General features: G+C 43.6%; 1 protein-coding gene across 2 annotated transcripts in view; it reads right to left on the bottom strand.

The window, feature by feature from the left end:
• SETDB1 (SET domain bifurcated histone lysine methyltransferase 1) overlaps positions 1–19095 on the bottom strand; it is a 100027-nt gene that overhangs the window by 60769 nt on the left and 20163 nt on the right. For both annotated transcript variants that reach the window (XM_073610275.1, XM_073610276.1), the window contains exons 2-5: positions 12527–12740; positions 10500–10663; positions 5348–5388; positions 1631–1709 (exon numbers count right to left, since the gene is read on the bottom strand). In XM_073610275.1, coding sequence (XP_073466376.1) covers positions 1631–1709; positions 5348–5388; positions 10500–10663; positions 12527–12738 — 496 coding nt within the window. In that variant the 5' untranslated portion in view covers positions 12739–12740. The remainder of the gene's footprint in view (positions 1–1630; positions 1710–5347; positions 5389–10499; positions 10664–12526; positions 12741–19095) is intronic.

Genomic DNA, 19095 nt, shown 5'->3' with positions numbered 1-19095 from the left:
AAACGTGTTAAGACTTGAAATTGCCAAGAAACGGCAACAAAACATAGTACCTAAAATTTTTCATAGGCAATGCTTTAACTATTTAAAGACCAGGTCTATTTTTCAAACTTGTTGTTTACAAGTTAAAATCAGTTTTTTTTTTTTTTGCTAGAAAATTACTTAGAATCCCAACATTATAGATTTTTTTTTTCAAACACCCTAGAGAATAAAATAGCAGTCGTTTCAATACCGTATTTGCGCCGCGGTCTTACGAGCATAATTTTTTGGGAAAAAATACACTTCTTTGAATTAAAAAGTAAGACAAACCGTAAAGTTAGCCCAATTTGTTCTATATTGTGAAAGATAAATGTTACACCGAGTAAATTGATACCAAACATGTCATGCTTCAAAATTGCACCCGCTCGTGGAACGGCGACAAACTTGACCCTTAAAACGCTCCATAGGCAAAGTTTAAAAGCTCCTACAGGTTACTAGTATTGAGTTAAAGGGGAGGTCTTTTTCTATAATTATTGCGCTCGCTCTAACGATCGCGGCGATACCTCAAATGTGTGGTTATGAACTCCTGTTTCATAAGCGGGCGCAACATACATATGCGTTCGCTTCTGCACGCAAGTTTGGTGGGAGTGGGGGCTTTAAATTTAAAAAAAAAAAAAAAAAAAATGTTTTCCTTATTATCTTTACACTGTCCTTTTAAAAAGAAATGTTTTGGTTCACTTTTATTCCTATTACAAGGAATGTAAACGTCCTTGTAAAAAAAAAAAAAAAAAAAAAAAAGCATGACAGGACCTCTTTGATGTGAGATCTGGGGTCAAAAAGACCTCAGATCTCATATTTACACTAAAATGCAATAAAAAAATAAATAAATGTCGTTTTCCCACTTTTAGACCATTGGGCGGAAGTGACGTTTGACGTCGCTTCCGTCATTCAATGTTATGAAGCCAAGTGGGGGTCATCTTTCCCTCACTGGGCTCCATACTGAGTGGACAGCAACCAATTTGTCTCCGCCGCTACCGGCGGCGACAAGAGCGTGGCGAGTGGGGGGGGGGCACCTTTCGCCCCCAAAAATTAATCTTGCGGCAAATTCACCACGGAGACCACTTTTAAAGAGGACCGCCCGCCATTTCAGAAAATACTAGGGTTACGGCAGCTAGCTGCTGCCATAACCCTGGAATCCTACTACAAACTACCAACGTATAACAACGGTGGCTGGTTCGTAAGTGGTTAAAAGCCTTTAAAGGTTACCAGCTTAGAGGCAATTGTGAATGATGGCCCTAGATTTATTGCTCTCACTCCAACGCTTGCTGCGGTACTAACCGTGTGCTGCAATTGCTGCTTACTAGAGCTGCACGATTCTGGCCAAAATGAGAATGGAAAGACTCCTTAACTGACAGACAGGGAGGGAGAGGGGACACAGGAACTGGCGATTACACATTACATGATAAAACCTACCCCGAAAATAAGCCCTACTGTGTCTTTTGTTGCCAAAATTAATAGAAAACCCAGATTTTTTTTTCGGGGGGGGGGGGGGGGGGGGTTGGGACGGGACACGATATGTAACTGACCCTAAAAAAGCAGTACCAGCACATAACAAGAATCAATGTAGAAGAGAGAAAGAAGTTGCATAGCATACCAGACTTCTTGTGGATGGCTTCCACCAAATTCTGTACATCTTTTTGACATCTCTTCATGGCGGTCATAGCGTCTTTTAACTAAACAGTTTAGAAAAAGAAATCACCAAAGTCACTCCGAGGGATGTACAGCATTTTACAGACAATGTCATTATGGACTACCAGACATAAAAAAAAAAAAAAAAAAAAAACAAAACACAGCGACTCTGTGATGATGATGATGACGATGATGTTTTATGCACTAAGTTGTAGATTAGCAACTTCTACAACTCTGACTTCTCAACTACTACCGAGACAGCACCAGCCACACAGGGAGTGCATTGTTTTCACTAAAAGGCTGCAGAGGTATAGGCCTGCATTGTGGGAAGATGTAGTAAGACATCATACTACTGGACAGGCTGGGCTCCAATATGTATGGGCATGCAAGGGGGGGGGGCGTGTTTTGCTACAAACCAAGGCACTGATTTACTTTTTTCTTAAACTTTATTGAAACATCAAAAGGACTTTTTTATTTATTTCTGTGCACTGCAGCCTACAGCAGTGACTTGAGGTGTACTTTGGTGAGTTGCGCAAAAACAAAGCATATCTGTATTTTTATACAAAGCATTGCAACAGACCTCAAGGCAGCATGCTGTGGTATGAACAGGACTTGCATCTATGCAGCTTAGGAAGGATAAGTCCATCTTTATAGAAAAAGAGTAATAAATGCACATATTTCTGCAGAGAAAAAAAAAGTGCATTTATTAATTTTTTTCCTGCAGAGCATTGCACCCACGATCAGTAGATCACGGGTGCAATGTGGGCTTCTGCAGACATGTCCTTCGGCTTCCAGCCCGTATCCTCTGTATGGGCTGTTTTAAAGCCGGGAAAATGTTAGTGGACTACGAGAGCGCTCATCAGCGTTCCTGCAGCCTATTGAAACGAAAAAAGTCAGTGCTTTCAGTTTATTCTAGGGCTGTTACTGATATAAATTTTCGTGTTCGATCAATTTTTCTTTTAATCGACTAATTTCAATTATAACGCACATACAGATCCAACTACTTTTTAGCTGATTTAGCACCGTTGTTATGGTAACGGCCAAAGCTGGACATAGCAGGGCGTGGCTAGGACATCACGCGTCATAAACTCAGTCTCATCGTGCCCATAATGGCAGCCACGCCGTGCCCATAATGGCAGCCACGCCGTGCCCATAATGGCAGCCTCGCCGTGCCCATAATGGCAGCCTCGCCGTGCCCATAATGGCAGCCTCGCCGTGCCCATAATGGCAGCCTCGCCGTGCCCATAATGGCAGCCTCGCCGTAGTCAGTGCCTGGATTACACAGTCTGCGGGCATCTCCCGCTGTGTGTCTCAGGGCTGAGTGTGGAAACTTTGGCCGCGCTGTGAAAAAAGTCCCGCCCTCCTCCTAGATCAGCTCGTGTTATGGACAGAACACTGCGTCTATCACATGAGCTAATCTAGGAGGAGGGCGGGACATTTCTCACAGCGCGGCCAAAGTTTTCACATGCAGCTCGGAGACACACATCGAGAGATGCCCGCAGACTGTGTATGACATATAGTGGAGGAGGGAGCGGAGCGCTGCAGCGGCCCCAGGGCAGGCTACCGATCAAAAAAATTAACGATTGATCGAATAATTAATTGCTAACTTCCGCAGCCCTAGTTTATTCATTCCCAGAAATATGGGAATGAACGACGTGGCTGTGTGGGCGGAGCCTGCACAGGCGCTCCGTTTTCAAAAAGTGACAGTGGGTGTGGGGAGAAGATCCCCCGCTCGCTGTCACAAGGAGGGGAAAGGTGGAACATGTAACATGCCCCAAAGGTGAACTTATCCTTTTACTGGACTATGTGCATAATTCCTTAAATCTACATTTTCAATAGCAAATCAGTGCAAAGAAGAAAAAAAAAAAATGTATAAAGAGTTTATTCAGAGCAAGTTATTACAACTTTTATAACCCCATCAACATTTTTGGAAACTTTTACTTTTTCAATTTAACCTTAGAGGTCCTAAAGACTTCAGGTTTTTTATCTTCATGCATGAAGGTAAAAAACTGTGTGCGCAGCAGCTCCCTCAGCAACCCCCACCATTACTTGCTCAAGCCCAATCTTCCTCCAGCGATGTGCACAAAAGCCTCAGCTCTCCAGGTACTCTCCCTTCTCATCGGTTGAGAGCAGCAGTAGCCATTGGCTCATGCTGCTGTCAATCACAGCCAGTGAGCCAATGAGAAGGGGGAGTAGGGGAGGGGGGGTGGTTGTGTGTGAATGGACATGCAGAGCCGTGACTGGGGAGCGAGCCTGCTTGGGTGCCCCCATTGCAAGCTGCTTGCTCTGGGGGCACCCAGCAAGAGAGAAGGGCTAGGAGCGCCAGCGGGTGAACCCCAGAAGAGGGGGATTGGGGCTGCTCTGTGCAAAACTGCTGTACAGAGGAGGCAAGTATAACAGGTTTGTTATTTAAAAAAATGTCTCTAATATTAAAGTGGTACTAAACCCCGGACCCTGCATTCACTATATCTGGTCTCCCACAGTACACAGAACAGGGAAATGCAATTATTTTAGTAAATTTAAACTGCTAAATACCCTCTCACATCACCCGTATATAGCAGTCTTGTGATTTCTATCAGTTCCTGATGAAGCTTGTAGGAGGAGTTTTCATACTGCACTGACCTGTCCAATGAGGCTGCAGGGCTCATGACCCTGTCAGGAAAGTGCCAATTGGCCCCCGTGCTGATCGCATGCACTCTTCAAAGGAAAAAAAAAAAAAAAATCTCTCTCGCAATAAAATACCAAAACTGAGCATGTGCAGCCTGACTCCATAGACCAGTGATTGTCAACCTTGGCACCCCAGATGTTTTGGAACTACATTTCACATGATGCTCATGCACTCTGCAGTGTAGTGGAGCATCATGGGAAATGTAGTTCCAAAACATCTAGGCTGCCAAGGTTCGCCATCACTGCCATAGACTGTCTTATCCAGACTTGTCCAGGGGGACAGCGCAGGGAGAGGAGGATCTATGCATACAAGATCAAGCAGCCTTTTTACACAATGCAGAGGATTAACCCCTTAGGTTCCACAGTGAATATAACAAGCATGCTTTACTGCATATACAGACTGATTTTACTGTTGTGGGTTTAGCAACTTTTATTTAAAAAAAAAAAAATTGAAAAAAAAAGATGAAAACACAGATATCTTCCTTGGATCCAATTAATGAGACATACTGTCACAACTCTCATTTGGCAGTTCAGAACAGCTCTGTGACAAACTTGCACCATTTAACCCCTTTACAATACTTCATACAAAGATGGGTAGAACCTTAATGTGCTGGCCACAGAGGGATTGAAATTCGTCCGGTTCATCGAGAACCAGATAAAATTTCTATCCATATATGGCCATACCCGTACGACAGAAGGGGATCATTAGATCTACAACTGTCGAATGGGAATGTAAGAAAATCTCTTGAACAGCAGCTGCAGACGCTGATCAGTGTATTCTGACAGTGAAGGAGTCCTCCTTCCACACTACAAAGCCTCAGTGGGAAGGATTCCTCTATCCATCTTGATTGTGTGGATGGAGGAATCTTCGTTTCCTTTAGATCGGCCTGCTAGCTGATCCAAAAAAAAAAAAAATCAGTCATCTATGGCTACCTTTACTTTTTCCCTAAAGACAGAATGCGAAAAAGTAACAAAGAATTCAATAAACAAGATTAAAGAAAAGAACGTTACTCACCAGTCGTTTCTCTTTGGGAGTTTTACTAATGACTGCTTCTCCTGTAAAAAAAAAAAAAAATACTTCCCATTAACATGTTAATAAATTTTATTTTTTTTTCTCTCTGATGGCATATGCTGCACCAAGTAGGTATTTCCAGTGTCACTTATTCAGAACAAAGTGATAGTGTTTGCACAAAGTCCACCCGTTCCTGGCATCTATGCCTACCCAGCAAGGATCCCTCACTGCTTCCCTGCTGCAGCATTCCCTCCTGTCTAAGCTCCAATGTTCAAAAAGAGCAAGGGGAAGAGACAGCGTACACAGGACCCGTTTCCAGAACGCTTCCTTTTCCTCAGATTTCTCGAAACATGTCCTGTGATCACACCAGATCTGAGGGCAACGCGACTGAAAGAGGACGGGGAACATCAGCAATGAGGACCTTGGGCAGCCTGTCAGTTTACACATCTTCCTGTCCGAAATCTGTGAACCAGATCTCATCCATCTTGTGCTCTGGGACTCTCAATGTGATGCAGCCTCAATCTGTATTGGTTTTATGTGCCACAATGCTTGTGAGTAGCTTTTATTGACTTTAACCACTGCAATACAGGACACTTATGACCCTTCCTGCCCAGGCAAATTTTCAGCGCTGTTGCATTTTGAAGGACAATTGCGCAGTCATGCAACACTGTACACAAAACGTAATTATAATTTTTTTTCCTACAAATAAAGCTTTCTTTTGTTGGTATTTGATCACCACTGGGGTATTTCTTTCTTTGTTCCGGTTATAAAAATGTTCAAATAAGTATGTTTTCTCCTTTACTGACGGGCGCCGCTGAGGCTGCACCGACGGGCGCCGCTGAGGCTGCACCGACGGGCGCCGCTGAGGCTGCACCGACGGGCTCGCACTAATATGCAGCACTGATGGGCACTTATAGGTGGCACTGACAAGCATTACTGATGGGCACTGGTGGGTCTGCACAGATAATCAATCCGCTGATTATCAGCACAGACCCCCCCAGTCAGGAGAGCCTCGTCAGCGCGACTAAAAGGAAAAGCCGATAAACAGCACTTCCTGGTTACCATGTGACCAGCTGTGATTGGACACAGCTGATCACATGGTAAAGAGCCTACGTCATAGGCTCTTTACCAAGATCGGAGATGCGGTGTGTCAGAGCAACACACCGCACTACCGATCGCCACACTTCACGCCCTCATGGGCGGCTTATCCTGCTGGAGTCAGCATAACTTAACCACTTTGCGGCCGTCATTCTGCTATATGGCGGGAAGTGGTTTACAAAGTTTACAGGGTTACACTAAACTATGTGTGTTGCGCAGTCTCTTCCGCTTGCCCTTTTTGTACAGGTGGAGTCCCTTTACCTTACATGATAGCGGCACACATTGTAGTGTTACAGTCCTCTTGATTAGTTAAAGGGCAACCTGCTCTAGATCATTTCATTATTCACATTTGTATTGGTTTATGTTTTTGTTGACCCCATATGCATTGACTTTTTAAAATTAATTTAGTATTACATGGGGTTTTAAAAGAGTCAGAGCGCCGTGCGCCAAGTGTCATTCATGGTGCGAGGCTTTTTTCTTTTGGTCGTCTTGCGAGCGCCTAGGTTGACCAATGTGGGAGTTTGATTGGAGGGTGACATCCTGAGGTTTCAGTGAGACAAAGTAAGACTCAAGGCAACTGACTACCATTGTGCCACCTTGCTATTTAAAAGTGTTACTAAACCTTCAATCGAAAAATTACATTCTAAAGCAGCATAATTTCCTAAACATTCCATTGACTCCCAGCGCTGTCAATCAAAGCTAGTAACGAGGGAGTGGGGGGCGGGGCTGAGTCCCACTGTCTGTGTCAATAGACGCAGCAGCAGGACTCAGGAGCCAGCATGCACGAGCGCCCCCATGGAAAGCAGCTTCCCACGGGGGCACTGGAAAGAGAGGAGGGGCCAGGAGCGCCAGTGGGGGACCCAAGAAGAGAAGGTTTGCGGCTGCTCTGTGCAATTCCATTGCACAGAGCAGGTAAGTATATAGAGGTTTGTTTGTTTGTTTTTAACCACTTCAATACCGCCCACAGTTCCTATAAGTCATTACTATGACGTTAAATATCATTGTTATGGCAGCAGCTAGCTGCCATAATCCCAGTATTCCTTTTGTACTGTGGGCGATTCTGTGTCTGATAAAAGTGGTCCCCTCGCCAGATTCGCCACGGAATCACTTTTAGAGGAGACAGGAGAAGTGACCCCCTTTCCCCCTCCCGCAGCTTCCCGATCATCGCCAGACCTAATGGGTTAGCCCAGTGCCAATCCAATCTGTCAAGTGCCTGGGCAGGAAGCCAAGTGAGGGCAGGATAGCCCCCACTCGGCTCTATGCCCTTGGAGGAACAGAGTGACGTCTGAATTCACTTCCACCTTCCAAGGGATGATTTTTTTTTTTCTCTTCTTAAAAGGCAAAATTATTATTTTATTTTTTTTATTTTGCTTTTAAAAGGATATCTAAAGTCTTGTTTTTTGTTTTAAAAACCAAACATGTCATACTTACCTCCTCTGTGCAGTTGTTTTTGCAAAGTGGCCCCGATCCTCCTCTTCTGCGGTCCCTCATCGGCGCTCCTGGCCCCCCCGAGTGCCCCGTTGGAGAGCAGCTCTCCCTCGGGGCACTCATGCGGGCGCGCTACTATTGACACAGACAGCAGGACTCAGCACCGCCCCCCGGGGCATTGGATTGACAGTGGGAGCCAATGGCTGTGCTGCCATCAATCTATCCAATCAGGACCCGAGACAACAGCTGGAGCTGGTATGCTTGTCCCCGTTGCTGGAAAGATCCGGTTGAGGTAAGTAAAAGGGGGCGCTCTGGGGGCAGCTGCATTACAGGAGCTCTTTCACCTTAATGCACAGAATACATTAAGGTGAAAAACCTCAAGGGCAATGAGAAAAGTAGGGCTGGGAGATTTTCTTAAAAAAACCCGATTAACGTTTTCGAATCGAGTTTTTTTTTGGACACCGCGCCGATCCTGAGGAGCTGCAGGCAAGAGTTTTTAGGCTGGACGCCGCGGACTAGGCCGAAGCCACGGCCTCGTCTAAAGACTCCTGCCCGCAGCTCCTCAGGACCGGCGCAGTGAAAAAGAAAACAAAAAAAAACAAAAAAAAAAAAATCTAAAAAAAACGATTTGCTTAAATTTTGAATCGATTTGACCTCTCAACTCGATTCAAGATTTAAATAGATTTTTTCCCCAGCCCTATGAGAAAGTGATAAAAATAAAATAAATAAAAAGAGACAGTGTAAAAAAAATATATAAAATAAATAAGGAAAAATAAATTTAAAGCACCCCGTCCCTCCGTGCTTGCAAGCAGAAGTGAATGCATATGTAAGTCGCGCCAACATATGTAAACGGTGTTCACATGTTCGTTAGAGTGAGAGCAATAAATTCTAGTACTAGACCTCCTTTGTAACTCTAAGGTAACCTGTAAAATTTTTTAAAGCTTTGCCTATGGAAATTTTTAAGTACCGTAGTTTGTCGCCATTCCATGAATGTGCGCAATTTTAAAGATTTTAAAGCGTGACATGTTAGGTATCTATTTACTTGGCGTAACATCATCTTTCACATTATACAAAAAAAAATTGGGCTAAATTTAAAAAAAAAAAAAAAAGTGTATTTTCTCCAAAAAAAATGCTTTTGAAAGACCGCTGCGCAAATACGGTGTGACATAAAAAATTGCAACAGTTGCCATTTTATTCTCTAGGGTCTGTGCTAAAAAAACAAAAAAAAACAAACATATAATGTTTGGGAGTTCTAAGTAATTTTCTAGCAAAAAATACTAAATTGAAATTTAATTTTAACCTTTACAATTGCTTTAATCCAATGTTCTCCCGGAAACTGGGTACAATGGATATTTTAGATGCGGTAGAAAATTTGAGTGATAACGAGCTCTTCTGAAGTGCTTGTCATCACCCGGCTCTATTCACGGCTGTTGAATCATGCCGAAATCTGAGCAGTGGGTGGCCTTTAGGCACCACCTGGGCTCAACAAACCTCAATCTGAAAAGGTGAAAAAATCCCAGACAGTGTTCAGACAACTGCAGGTGCCAGATGCCGGCAAAATACAATACCCAGCAGGGAACAGTCCTCATTCATGCTATTTAGTTTGAATCTATTGATTTTGCCTTTCTCAGCAGAGCTTGGCAAGAGAAATCTTACAGTGTATGGCTAGACTTACCCAAATGATAAGGGGGAATGGTGATTGAGCCATCTGCAAGAAGGCCAATACTAATTTTATTTTCACCCCAATGCTTCAGCAAAGGATTCATAATTTCATTATAAATCATGCGATTTCCCAAGAACATTAAGCCCGGGTTCACACCTATGCGAATTAGAGGTGCGTTTCCGCACCTCTAATTCGCATAGCAGGAGAATGTGACTGGCTCCCTATGGAGCCAGTTCACATATCTCCGGGGCGGCTGCGGTGCGCACTGCACAAAAACGCTGTGCGTCTTTGGCTGCGTTTCAGGGCCAAATTCAGGCATAGAATCGGCCCTGATTCATCCCTGAAACGGTGAACAGGGACGCACAGCGCTCCTGTGCGATCCGCAGCTCGTTGTGGTGTGAACCCGGGCTTAAACAAATAACTTTATTAGACTATACATGTGTTTACAGAATTACTTGTACAGTGGAACCTTGGTTAACGAGTAACGTGGTTACCAAGCAACTTTTTTTTTTTTTTTTTTTTAATTCTGACTCGATTTGCGAGTGTTGTCTCACAGAACGAGCAGAATTCAAGCTAATGGGGTGTGCAGTACTGCATTTGGCCAGAGGTGCGGGGGCGCACTCGGAACGGTTAGGAGCCGTTTGGAAATACTCAGTTCCCGAGTGTTTCTGAGCCTTTCCGAGTTCAGCTTTCAGCCGAGCTGTCCCAGAGTGTTTAAGAGAATTACTCTACAGCGCCGCGCCCCCCCCCCCTCCCCCCCCGGCCACATGCGGTATTGCATGCAATAGAAGTCAATGCGAAACGAATTATCTTTGTTTCCATTGACTTCTATGGGGAAAAGGATTATGCTCATAATCCAAGGTTCCACTGTATGCCATTTACCTTGTTACAGTATTCATGATGTGTAACCCTTCCAAAACCTACAGAAAATGAAAAAACAACAAAACACAACACATGGTCACCCACCTGATCCCACACTCATGACATCGTCATCCTCCTCGTCCTCATCTGGAATTTCAATGACTTCCACAGGTTTGGAAGATTCATCGTCGTCTGAGCTGATCTCCTTGTAGGTGATGCCCATCTCACTGTATAGTGTTTTCACCAACATCTCACAGTCCTCAAGAGCCCTGCAATAAGCAGAATTGTAAAGGGTACCTTCTTCCCGTCAAAGCATTATCCAGGATCAGTGAACTGATCCATATGATAGATCCCAAACATCATTTTCCAAAATAGGAGCTCATCTACTATGCTGTGACACCAAAAAATGCCCACTTACTGGTATTTAGTTAAAGCATCTATTTTAACTCCAAAAAATGCACAGATTCAGGAAAGAGAGATTCTTTACACTTACAAAAGGGGCCGTTCAGGAATATAGAGCCCTCGCCTTAGTAAATTCTTAGTAAGACTTTTTTTTTTTGCTGCAATTTGTTTTTAATCCTATGGTCTTCAATCTATTTTAAAGCTGAGCTCCACCTTTACGGTCACTTTAACTAGTTTATTTGGGCCAAGCTGGTCCAAACTAGTTTCTACACTGGTGGTCTCCAAATTGTGGCCCTTTGCTTGATACGAGACACTATTCCACCCGCTGACGCCAACTACGGAGCCCTATTCCACCCGCTGACGCCAACTACAGGGCCTTATCTGGCCCGCTGACGCCAACTACGGGGCCCTATTCTTCCCTGAATACCAAAGATGGACTGTTTGCTCCCACTGACACCAGGACAATTTCTACTCTAAATGGACACAGTCTGGCCCCTAAAGCAGTGGCCTTTGTTCAACCTTTAAATCACTCTTCCTTCCACTGACCCCATCAATGAGGCACCATTCCTTTCACTGACACCAACAGTGGGGCATTATTCCTCCCATTGACACCAACGACAGAGCATGGTTCCTGCCAGAAATGATAGGGCGTTCTTCCTACTCTTACTGACAACATTTTTTTTTTTTTTAATTCTGCTGGGGCATTTTCTACTCCCATTAGCCACAATCTGGCCCTCCTAAAGTCTGAAGGACAGTAAACTGACCCTTAGCGTAGAAGAGGGGTCTTCAAGCTTTATAAACAAACAGGTGTGCCCACTGGGTTCTTTATCAGCTGAATGTAGCCTCATCTACATACAGTCTAAAGCACCTCACTCTGACAAAAGGACAGGAACTTCCCATAACCAGAACAAAATTCAGTCTGGCTGAGAGCTGCTCAGCCATTCATAGGCGGCTTTGTATTCCCTAAGTGAATACAAAGCTGCCTCTGATTGGCTGAGAGCTGCTCAGCCAATCATAGGCGGCTTTGTATTCCCTAAATGAATACAAAGCTGCCTCCAATTGGCTGAGGCAGGTGGATAACATTATGAAGAAAAGGAAGCTTTGTATTCAGACAATACAAAGCTGCCTATGAATGGCTGAGCAGCGCTCAGCTAGACTTAATTGTGTTCTGGTGTGGGAAGTCTCCTTCCCACTGCCCGAACATGGCGCTGTGTACTGTATGTAGCCAAGGTTACATACAGTTTATACAGCACACCCAATGGGCACACCTGCCAATGTAGAAAATAGTTCATTTGGGCTAACACACAATTTGCATTTCTCCCACTGCCAGTGGGCATTTCCCTAAAAAGCTCTAACATGTGCCTGCATGAAGGGATAATGTTCCTTGTAATGCATAGTGTTGTAACTACGTATATATACGTTCAGATCACAGCTGACCTTAACAACATTCAGTGGGGCACCCATTAACCTATAATTACTGGGGGAGTCATAGGAAGAATCTGATTGGATGCTGAAAATGTAGTGACATTTCGCTAAATTAGCCCATAACCTAAATACCTGTCTAAATTGGCCCCAGTATGTGTGTGTGTGTGTATGAATGTAGGGACCTTAGGTTGTAAGGGCAGAGACTAACATGAATGTATAATAAATATGTAAAGTGCTGCATAAATCCATGGCGCTATACAAGTACCTGTAATAAATAAATACCAATCAATGGTTTGTTCCGTTACCTTGAAGCATTGTCACACAAGCTGTCCACATGAGCCACCTCATCCTCCTTCTGCTTCACCATTTGCTCCAGCTCCAACAACTGAGCTTTCCGCTGCTTCACAAACTCATTCTTCTCCACCTCTTTCTCTATAAACTCCTGAAGCTCCCTCATAGAGATGCCCAACTCCTCCACCACCATATTCTCCAGATCGCTCACGTCGGATTCGTCCATGGCTGCATTGAATCATAGCAAACATGAGTATAAAGTAGAGCAGGAAACAATAAAATGTATTTTTTGTATTTTATTGTATTGCATTTTTAAATTAAACTCAACAACATTTGTGTTCTCGGTGTTGCATTAAAATTGGAGCTAGAATTACACTTGCCTATCCAGGTGGAGTTAAGGTGCATCAGTGCCGACGGCATGGAACCGTTTACATCCCAGTGCCGTTCCCCCTTGTGCTGGTGGCACAGGTGTAGTAGTTTACTAAAGGGTTCTATAGGCTGGCCTATGAAGGCAGAAGACTAGCTTAGCCCATAAAACACTCCAAAAGTGACTTTAATGGTGTTACGTTTTCCACCACCAGATCTCCATATTGATAACAAAGGAGCAACTAAATGTCCTATAAACTCTGGGGCCTGTAGAAGGAAATGCAACCTGTACTGGGAAGGTCTACCCATTGTACCCAAGAGAATACCTTCTAACAGAATTGCCATTTTTATCCACATTCCATTCTTGGTTATCAGCTGGTAGGAAATTTGCCAACATTCATTACCTTAATTAACTTACAGTTCAGTATCAAAATACAATAAAAAGCACCATAAAAGCATACCCAAGGGCATGATCCCCAAAGGATGGCTAAATCAATACAAGGAACTTCATCCAAATGCTTTCAGAGATGTCCTACTGTGGGTCCACTCCTACACATCTGGTGTAACCATCCGAAAATTAAAGTGGAAGTAAACCCATCCATAAAACTGTTACATTTCCGACGTGCCGGAAATGTAACACTCCCATTGGTTGTGCTCTCAACCAAACTGTCAAGCCATCCAATGGCTGGTGTCATAACTGATCACATGTGCAGCATCATGGCAGTTGTAGATTAAACAGAGGCAAAGATGGCAGCTTCCTTGGCTGAAAACGATAGGTGGGTTTACTTACACTTTAAGCGTTTTATATTGGGGTTTATTAACTTGTCTACACAGTTTGGGAGAAGCGTTCGATCAATTGCTGGGAAGACTTACTAAATCTTCAATTTCAAGGATGTACCGCAAGCGCAGTTTGACCTTATCACATTTATAATTTACAGCAGCAAAACCAACCATGGCCAAGGCTTGCAAATTGGCTCTCCTGACCATTTTAGACATTAAAAGAAGTTGTGGTGCCAAGTGAACCAGCAATTAGAAGCCATACGCCAAGACTTTGGGCAATCTGTTTACTCGGTGCAACCTCGGCTTTTAAATTGGGTAATTTATTGCGTTTTTGTGACCCCTAAAATTAACTTTTAATATTTTTTTTACTGAAATGTTGCGTTTCCTAGACTTCTGCAGTAATATCGTGTGACATAAAAAAAAAAGTTGGAACTACCACTATTTTATTCTCTGAGGTGTCTGCTTTCAGAAAATATAAAATGGTTTAAGGTTTATGTAATCTTCAGGCCTAAAATAATTTTTTTAAATGTGTGCAAAAAACGGCTCTGTCTGTGAAAGGGTTAAAGGATAAGTTCACCTTCACGTTACATGCTCCACCCGTAAGCTTTGTTAAAAAAAAAAAAAAAAAAAAAAAAAAAAAAAAAAAAAAAAAACACACTTTAACCGAGTTGGCTTCTAGATTCAAAGCAAATTTGTCAAGCCCTGTCCATTACCATATCCTTTTCTTTCCTGGTTCCTGCCCCTTCCTCAATTAGATAATGTTCTCCCAATATTAGGAACGTTTGTGGGTTCTGCGCTGATTATCAGTGCAGCCCCCCCCCCATGCCTACACTGGACCACCAGGGATGGCCACCACGGATGGATGACCAGGTATGCCACCCATGGCCACCAGGGATGACAGTCAGTGCCCAAAATATGCCAATCAGTGCCCACAAATGGTGTCAGTCAGTGCCCATTACTAATGCCTGCCAGATGTCTCCTTATCAGTGACGCCCTTCAGTGCCATCAGTATCCATCAGTGCCACCCATCAGTGTCACCTATCATCAGTGCCACCCATAAGTACCCATCAGTGCTGCCTATCAGTGGAGAAAACGTACTTATTTACAAAATTTTATAACAGAAACAAAGAAAACTTTTTTTTTTCAACATTTTCGATCTTTTTTTATTTGTTGCACAAAAACTAAAAACCCCAGCAGTGAATAAAAAAAAAAAAAAGCTCTATTTGTGGGAACCAAATGATAAAAAAAAAAAAAAAAAAAAAAATTGTTTGGGTACAGTGTAGCACGACCGCACAATTGTCATTCAAAGCGCAACAGCGCTGAAAGCTGAAAATTGGCCTGGACAGGAAGGGGTTGTAAGTGCCCGGTATTGAAGTGATTAAGGTTGGAGGTTAATTATTTATTCATGTATTACACATTATTCATTTATTTTACTTATTTATGATCATTTTTAGTTATTTACGTATTTTACATTTATTTATTCATATATTATTACCATTTCATTTTTTTTTCATTTGAGCAAAAGATTACCCAGAAACGCGCCAATGGCGCATTTCGATTAATTTCTATGGAAATACAAAACACGTCAAAAACGCCCAAACCTGCCCGATTCGAGCGACAAAAAAAAAAGCTCCAGAACTTGTTTGGTTTCAGGCGACTTGGAGTGGAGATGTGAACCATCTCCATAGAGAAGAATTGATTTTTTTTTCCTCCTCCAGCTTTTTTGAGCTTCAAGCGGATAATCCCCCGGGTGTGAATGGGGCCTAAGTGGGAGATTTACTAAAACTGGAGCACTCAGAATCTGGTGCAGCTGTGCATGGTAGCCAATCAGCTTCTAAGTCCAGCTTGTTCAATAAAGCTTTGATTAAAAAAAAATAAATAAAATTATCTGGAAGCTGATTGAAAGCTGCACCAGATTTTGCACTCTCAAATTTTAGTAAATTTCCCCCAAAGTGAGCTTGTATTGCTGCGTAAGCTCCTACCATCAGATTACATTTAGAGCTTGCAGTGATACCCATTCAATGGTGCACCCCAAGGACTTCAGAAGGAGCGCACTGTGCATAGTCTAAGAGCACCAGTCACACTAAAGATGGAAACACTATAAGAAAATCAACCAAACGATCGTCTGATTTTCCTCATTGTTTCACAGCAAGTCGGAACCAAGGAAGGAAATAATTGTTGTTTATTGTTTCTGATCATGCGCAGTTTTCCGTTTCTGATTTTTCTCGTACAAAAACGGTACACATTAAAACAAAAATCGTTTGTTCTGTTCCCGTTACGAGGAAAATTGTGGAGTTTGTCCCTTCGGAAATTTTCGCTCTGAATCAGCTGTCAAAAGTTGTGATCGCAGAAAATCGTACGATCGTTCCTCAGACGAAAATGTTCACACCGATTTTCTTAATAGTGTGTACTAGCCTTAAAGCAGGAGTTCCATCCAAAAGTGGAACTTCCGTTTTAAGGCCTCCTCCCCCAGCTCCTGATGGTGAAACAGAACTTTTGGGGAGGAGGGAGGCGGGTACCCCAGTTTTTGACAGGTACCCACAGCCACTTCTGTTCCGGTGTTCTGCCGAGAAAGTTTCTCTCGGCAGATAAGGTCCCCCCTCTACTGCGCCTGCGCAGTAGGAGCCGGCGGAAATAGGCGAAGCGAAATAGAGAAGAAATCAGCTGTACACGGCGCCTGTAAGAGGGCCCCTCACGGGCTCGCTTCGCTCGCCACGCTTCAGGCACGGCCTCGCTGCGCTCGGCACTTTTTTATTCCCCCTCTAGGTCCACTTGGATGGTGGGGCTTGAACCTGGACCCAGAGCGCAGGCGCCGTGTACAGCTGATTGAAGTTTTTCTTCTTCGGCTATTTTCAGCGGCTCCTAGTCATTCCTACTGCGCAAGCGCAGTAGGGGGGGTCCTTATCCGCCGAGGGAACTTTCTCGGCAAGACACCGGCCACCTTAGGCGATCAGAAGTGGAAGTTCTACTTCCCCCCTCCCTCCCGAAGTCTTCTGGGACACAGGACAGATCCTAGAAAACTTCGGGACCAGTCGCAGAGCCGCTCGCACATGCGCAGTGGGCACCCTGCTGTGAAGCCACAAGCTGTCACATCTGGGTGGCCATAGTAGAAATGCCGGTGCCACCGAGGGAGGAGAGAGGAAGAAAACTGCTGGGGTCAGTGCACTGCTGGACTGTGCGACAGGTGAGACTCCATGCACACTGAAGGTCATAAACGGCCATTTTTTTTTTTTTTTTTTAACAGCCCATAAACTCCCCTCTATGTTATCCTATGTGTCCATGCACACACGGACCTTTTTGGATGTTTATCAGCAGTGGAAATTATTGGCTGTTTTCTGAACGCCATAAAATCGCGTTCAGGAGTCGTTTTTCTGACCACAAAAAACGCCAAACGCTCATAAACGTCGATAAACACTCAAAAACGCGGCTCACCAACGTTTAACGTTTTTGTTCCATCGAAAAAAAAAAAAAAGAAAAAAATTATCAAAAAAAAGTAGAAAAACACTAAAAAAACGTTGAAAGACTCACTGCAAAGCTACTGGCCTTTTTATAAAACGTTATTTTAATGTCCAATAAAAAGTGTGTTTATTTAAAGTCAGCAGCTACACTTTTTGTAGCTAAGTGATAGTAAAAAAAAAAAAAAAAAAAAAAAAAAAAACAGAAATGACTGGAACTTCGCTTTAACCGCTGCATGTAGATATATATCGCACACAATGGCACGGACAGGCATATGGGCGTACAGGTACGTCCCTATAAAACTATCCCCTATTTTGTAGACGTTAAAACTTTTGCTCAAACCAATCAAACGCCTATTGTGATTTTTTTTTTACCAAAAATATGTAGAATACATATCGGCCTAAACTGAGAAAAAAAAAATGTTTTTTTTAATATATTTTTGGGGGATATTTATTATAGCAAAAAGTAAAAAATATATTAGTTTTTTTCAAAATTGTCGCTCTTTTTTTTGTTTACAGCGCAAAAAAAAAAAACTGCAGAGGCGATCAAATACCACCAAAAAAAAGCTCTATCTGTGGGGAAAAAAGGACGTCAATTTTGTTTGGAAGCCACGTCACACGACCGCGCAATTGTCAGTTAAAGCAACGCAGTGCCGAATCACAAAAAGTGCTCTGGTCTTTGGCCAGCCAAATGGTCCGGGGCTTAAGTGGTTAAAGGAGTTGTAAAGGTAGAAGGTTTTTTATCTTAACACATTCTTTGCATTAAGATAAAAAGCCTTCTGTGTGCAGCAATCCCCCTCAACACTTACCTGAGGTCCCTCTGTGTCCAGCGATGTCCATGAATGTCTCAGCCATCCAGCTTCTCCTTCCTGATTGAGGAGACACAGCAGTGGCACCACTGGCTCTTACTGCTGTCAATCAAAATCAGCTAGCCAATCAGGAGAGAGAGGGGGCTGGGCCGGGTAAGGGCTCTGTGCCTGAATGGAGCTGTGACTTGGCTCATGTGCCCCAATAGCAAGCTGCTTGCTGTGGGGGCACTGAACAGGAGGGAGGGGCCAGGATCACAGACGAGGGACCCGAGAAGAGGAGGATCCGGACTGCTCTGTGCAAATCCACTGCAACAGAGAAGGCAAGTATAACATGTTTGTTATTCTTATAGGAAAAAACATGAGACTTTACAATCACTTTAGGCCTGGTTCACACTTGTGCGGGTGGTTCCTGCTCCCACAGCCGCAACCACCTACACAGAAAAAAAAAAAAAATAAAAACACACATACAGAAGATGCATCCGGATGCCATAAATTCTAATGGAAATCACAGCAGCCATTTCCTGCACCGATAACCCAACTGCACTTGCGGTTTCTGTGAGGTGTGCGATTCCAAAAATGATACAGGGACCTTTTCCCTGCATCTTCAGGAGCACAGCAGCCCATTTAAAGTAATGGGCTGCCATGCCCGCGCAGAGCCATAGTAGCGTGAATCAGGCCTTAGGTCCCTTGCAGAGCAGGGCTACCCCCGCATTTTATTGTGCCCAGGAGGCACAGGTGCAGCATCAAGCCAGCTGCCTGCAAAGTTTATGACTGGCTGAAATATCCTACAGCTAGACAAGGCTGAATGCTGTACTAAGTGGTACTGGCATTTAGGGCACTATGCATTTGGGGACAAATACCCAGCACTTAATGCATAGGGGCTAGAATCCCTAGTGTGCTAGGGGTCTAACAAAAACAAGACTTGATGTAGGCACTGATGAAGCCCAATTGGAGGGCGCAACGCGTCTAGGAGGGAGGAGCAGAGCAAGCAGGCTGATGACTAGATTTACAAAGCACAATATTATTATACAGGATTGTTTTATTCCTGTGAGTGTTCTGTAGTTGCTGGGGTGTTGTAATACATTTATAGAAATAGAGAGCACCATGTTTTTTGCCTCTCTGTTCCATGTGATTTACGCATGATGATAGATGAGCGCACTTGGAATCGGAGGG

The sequence above is a fragment of the Aquarana catesbeiana genome, linkage group LG13 (genome assembly GCF_042186555.1).
Source record: "Aquarana catesbeiana isolate 2022-GZ linkage group LG13, ASM4218655v1, whole genome shotgun sequence".
Lineage (NCBI taxonomy): Eukaryota > Metazoa > Chordata > Amphibia > Anura > Ranidae > Aquarana > Aquarana catesbeiana.
The sequence above is the reverse complement of the archived record's forward strand: the minus strand, read 5'-3'. Positions and strand labels throughout refer to the sequence as shown.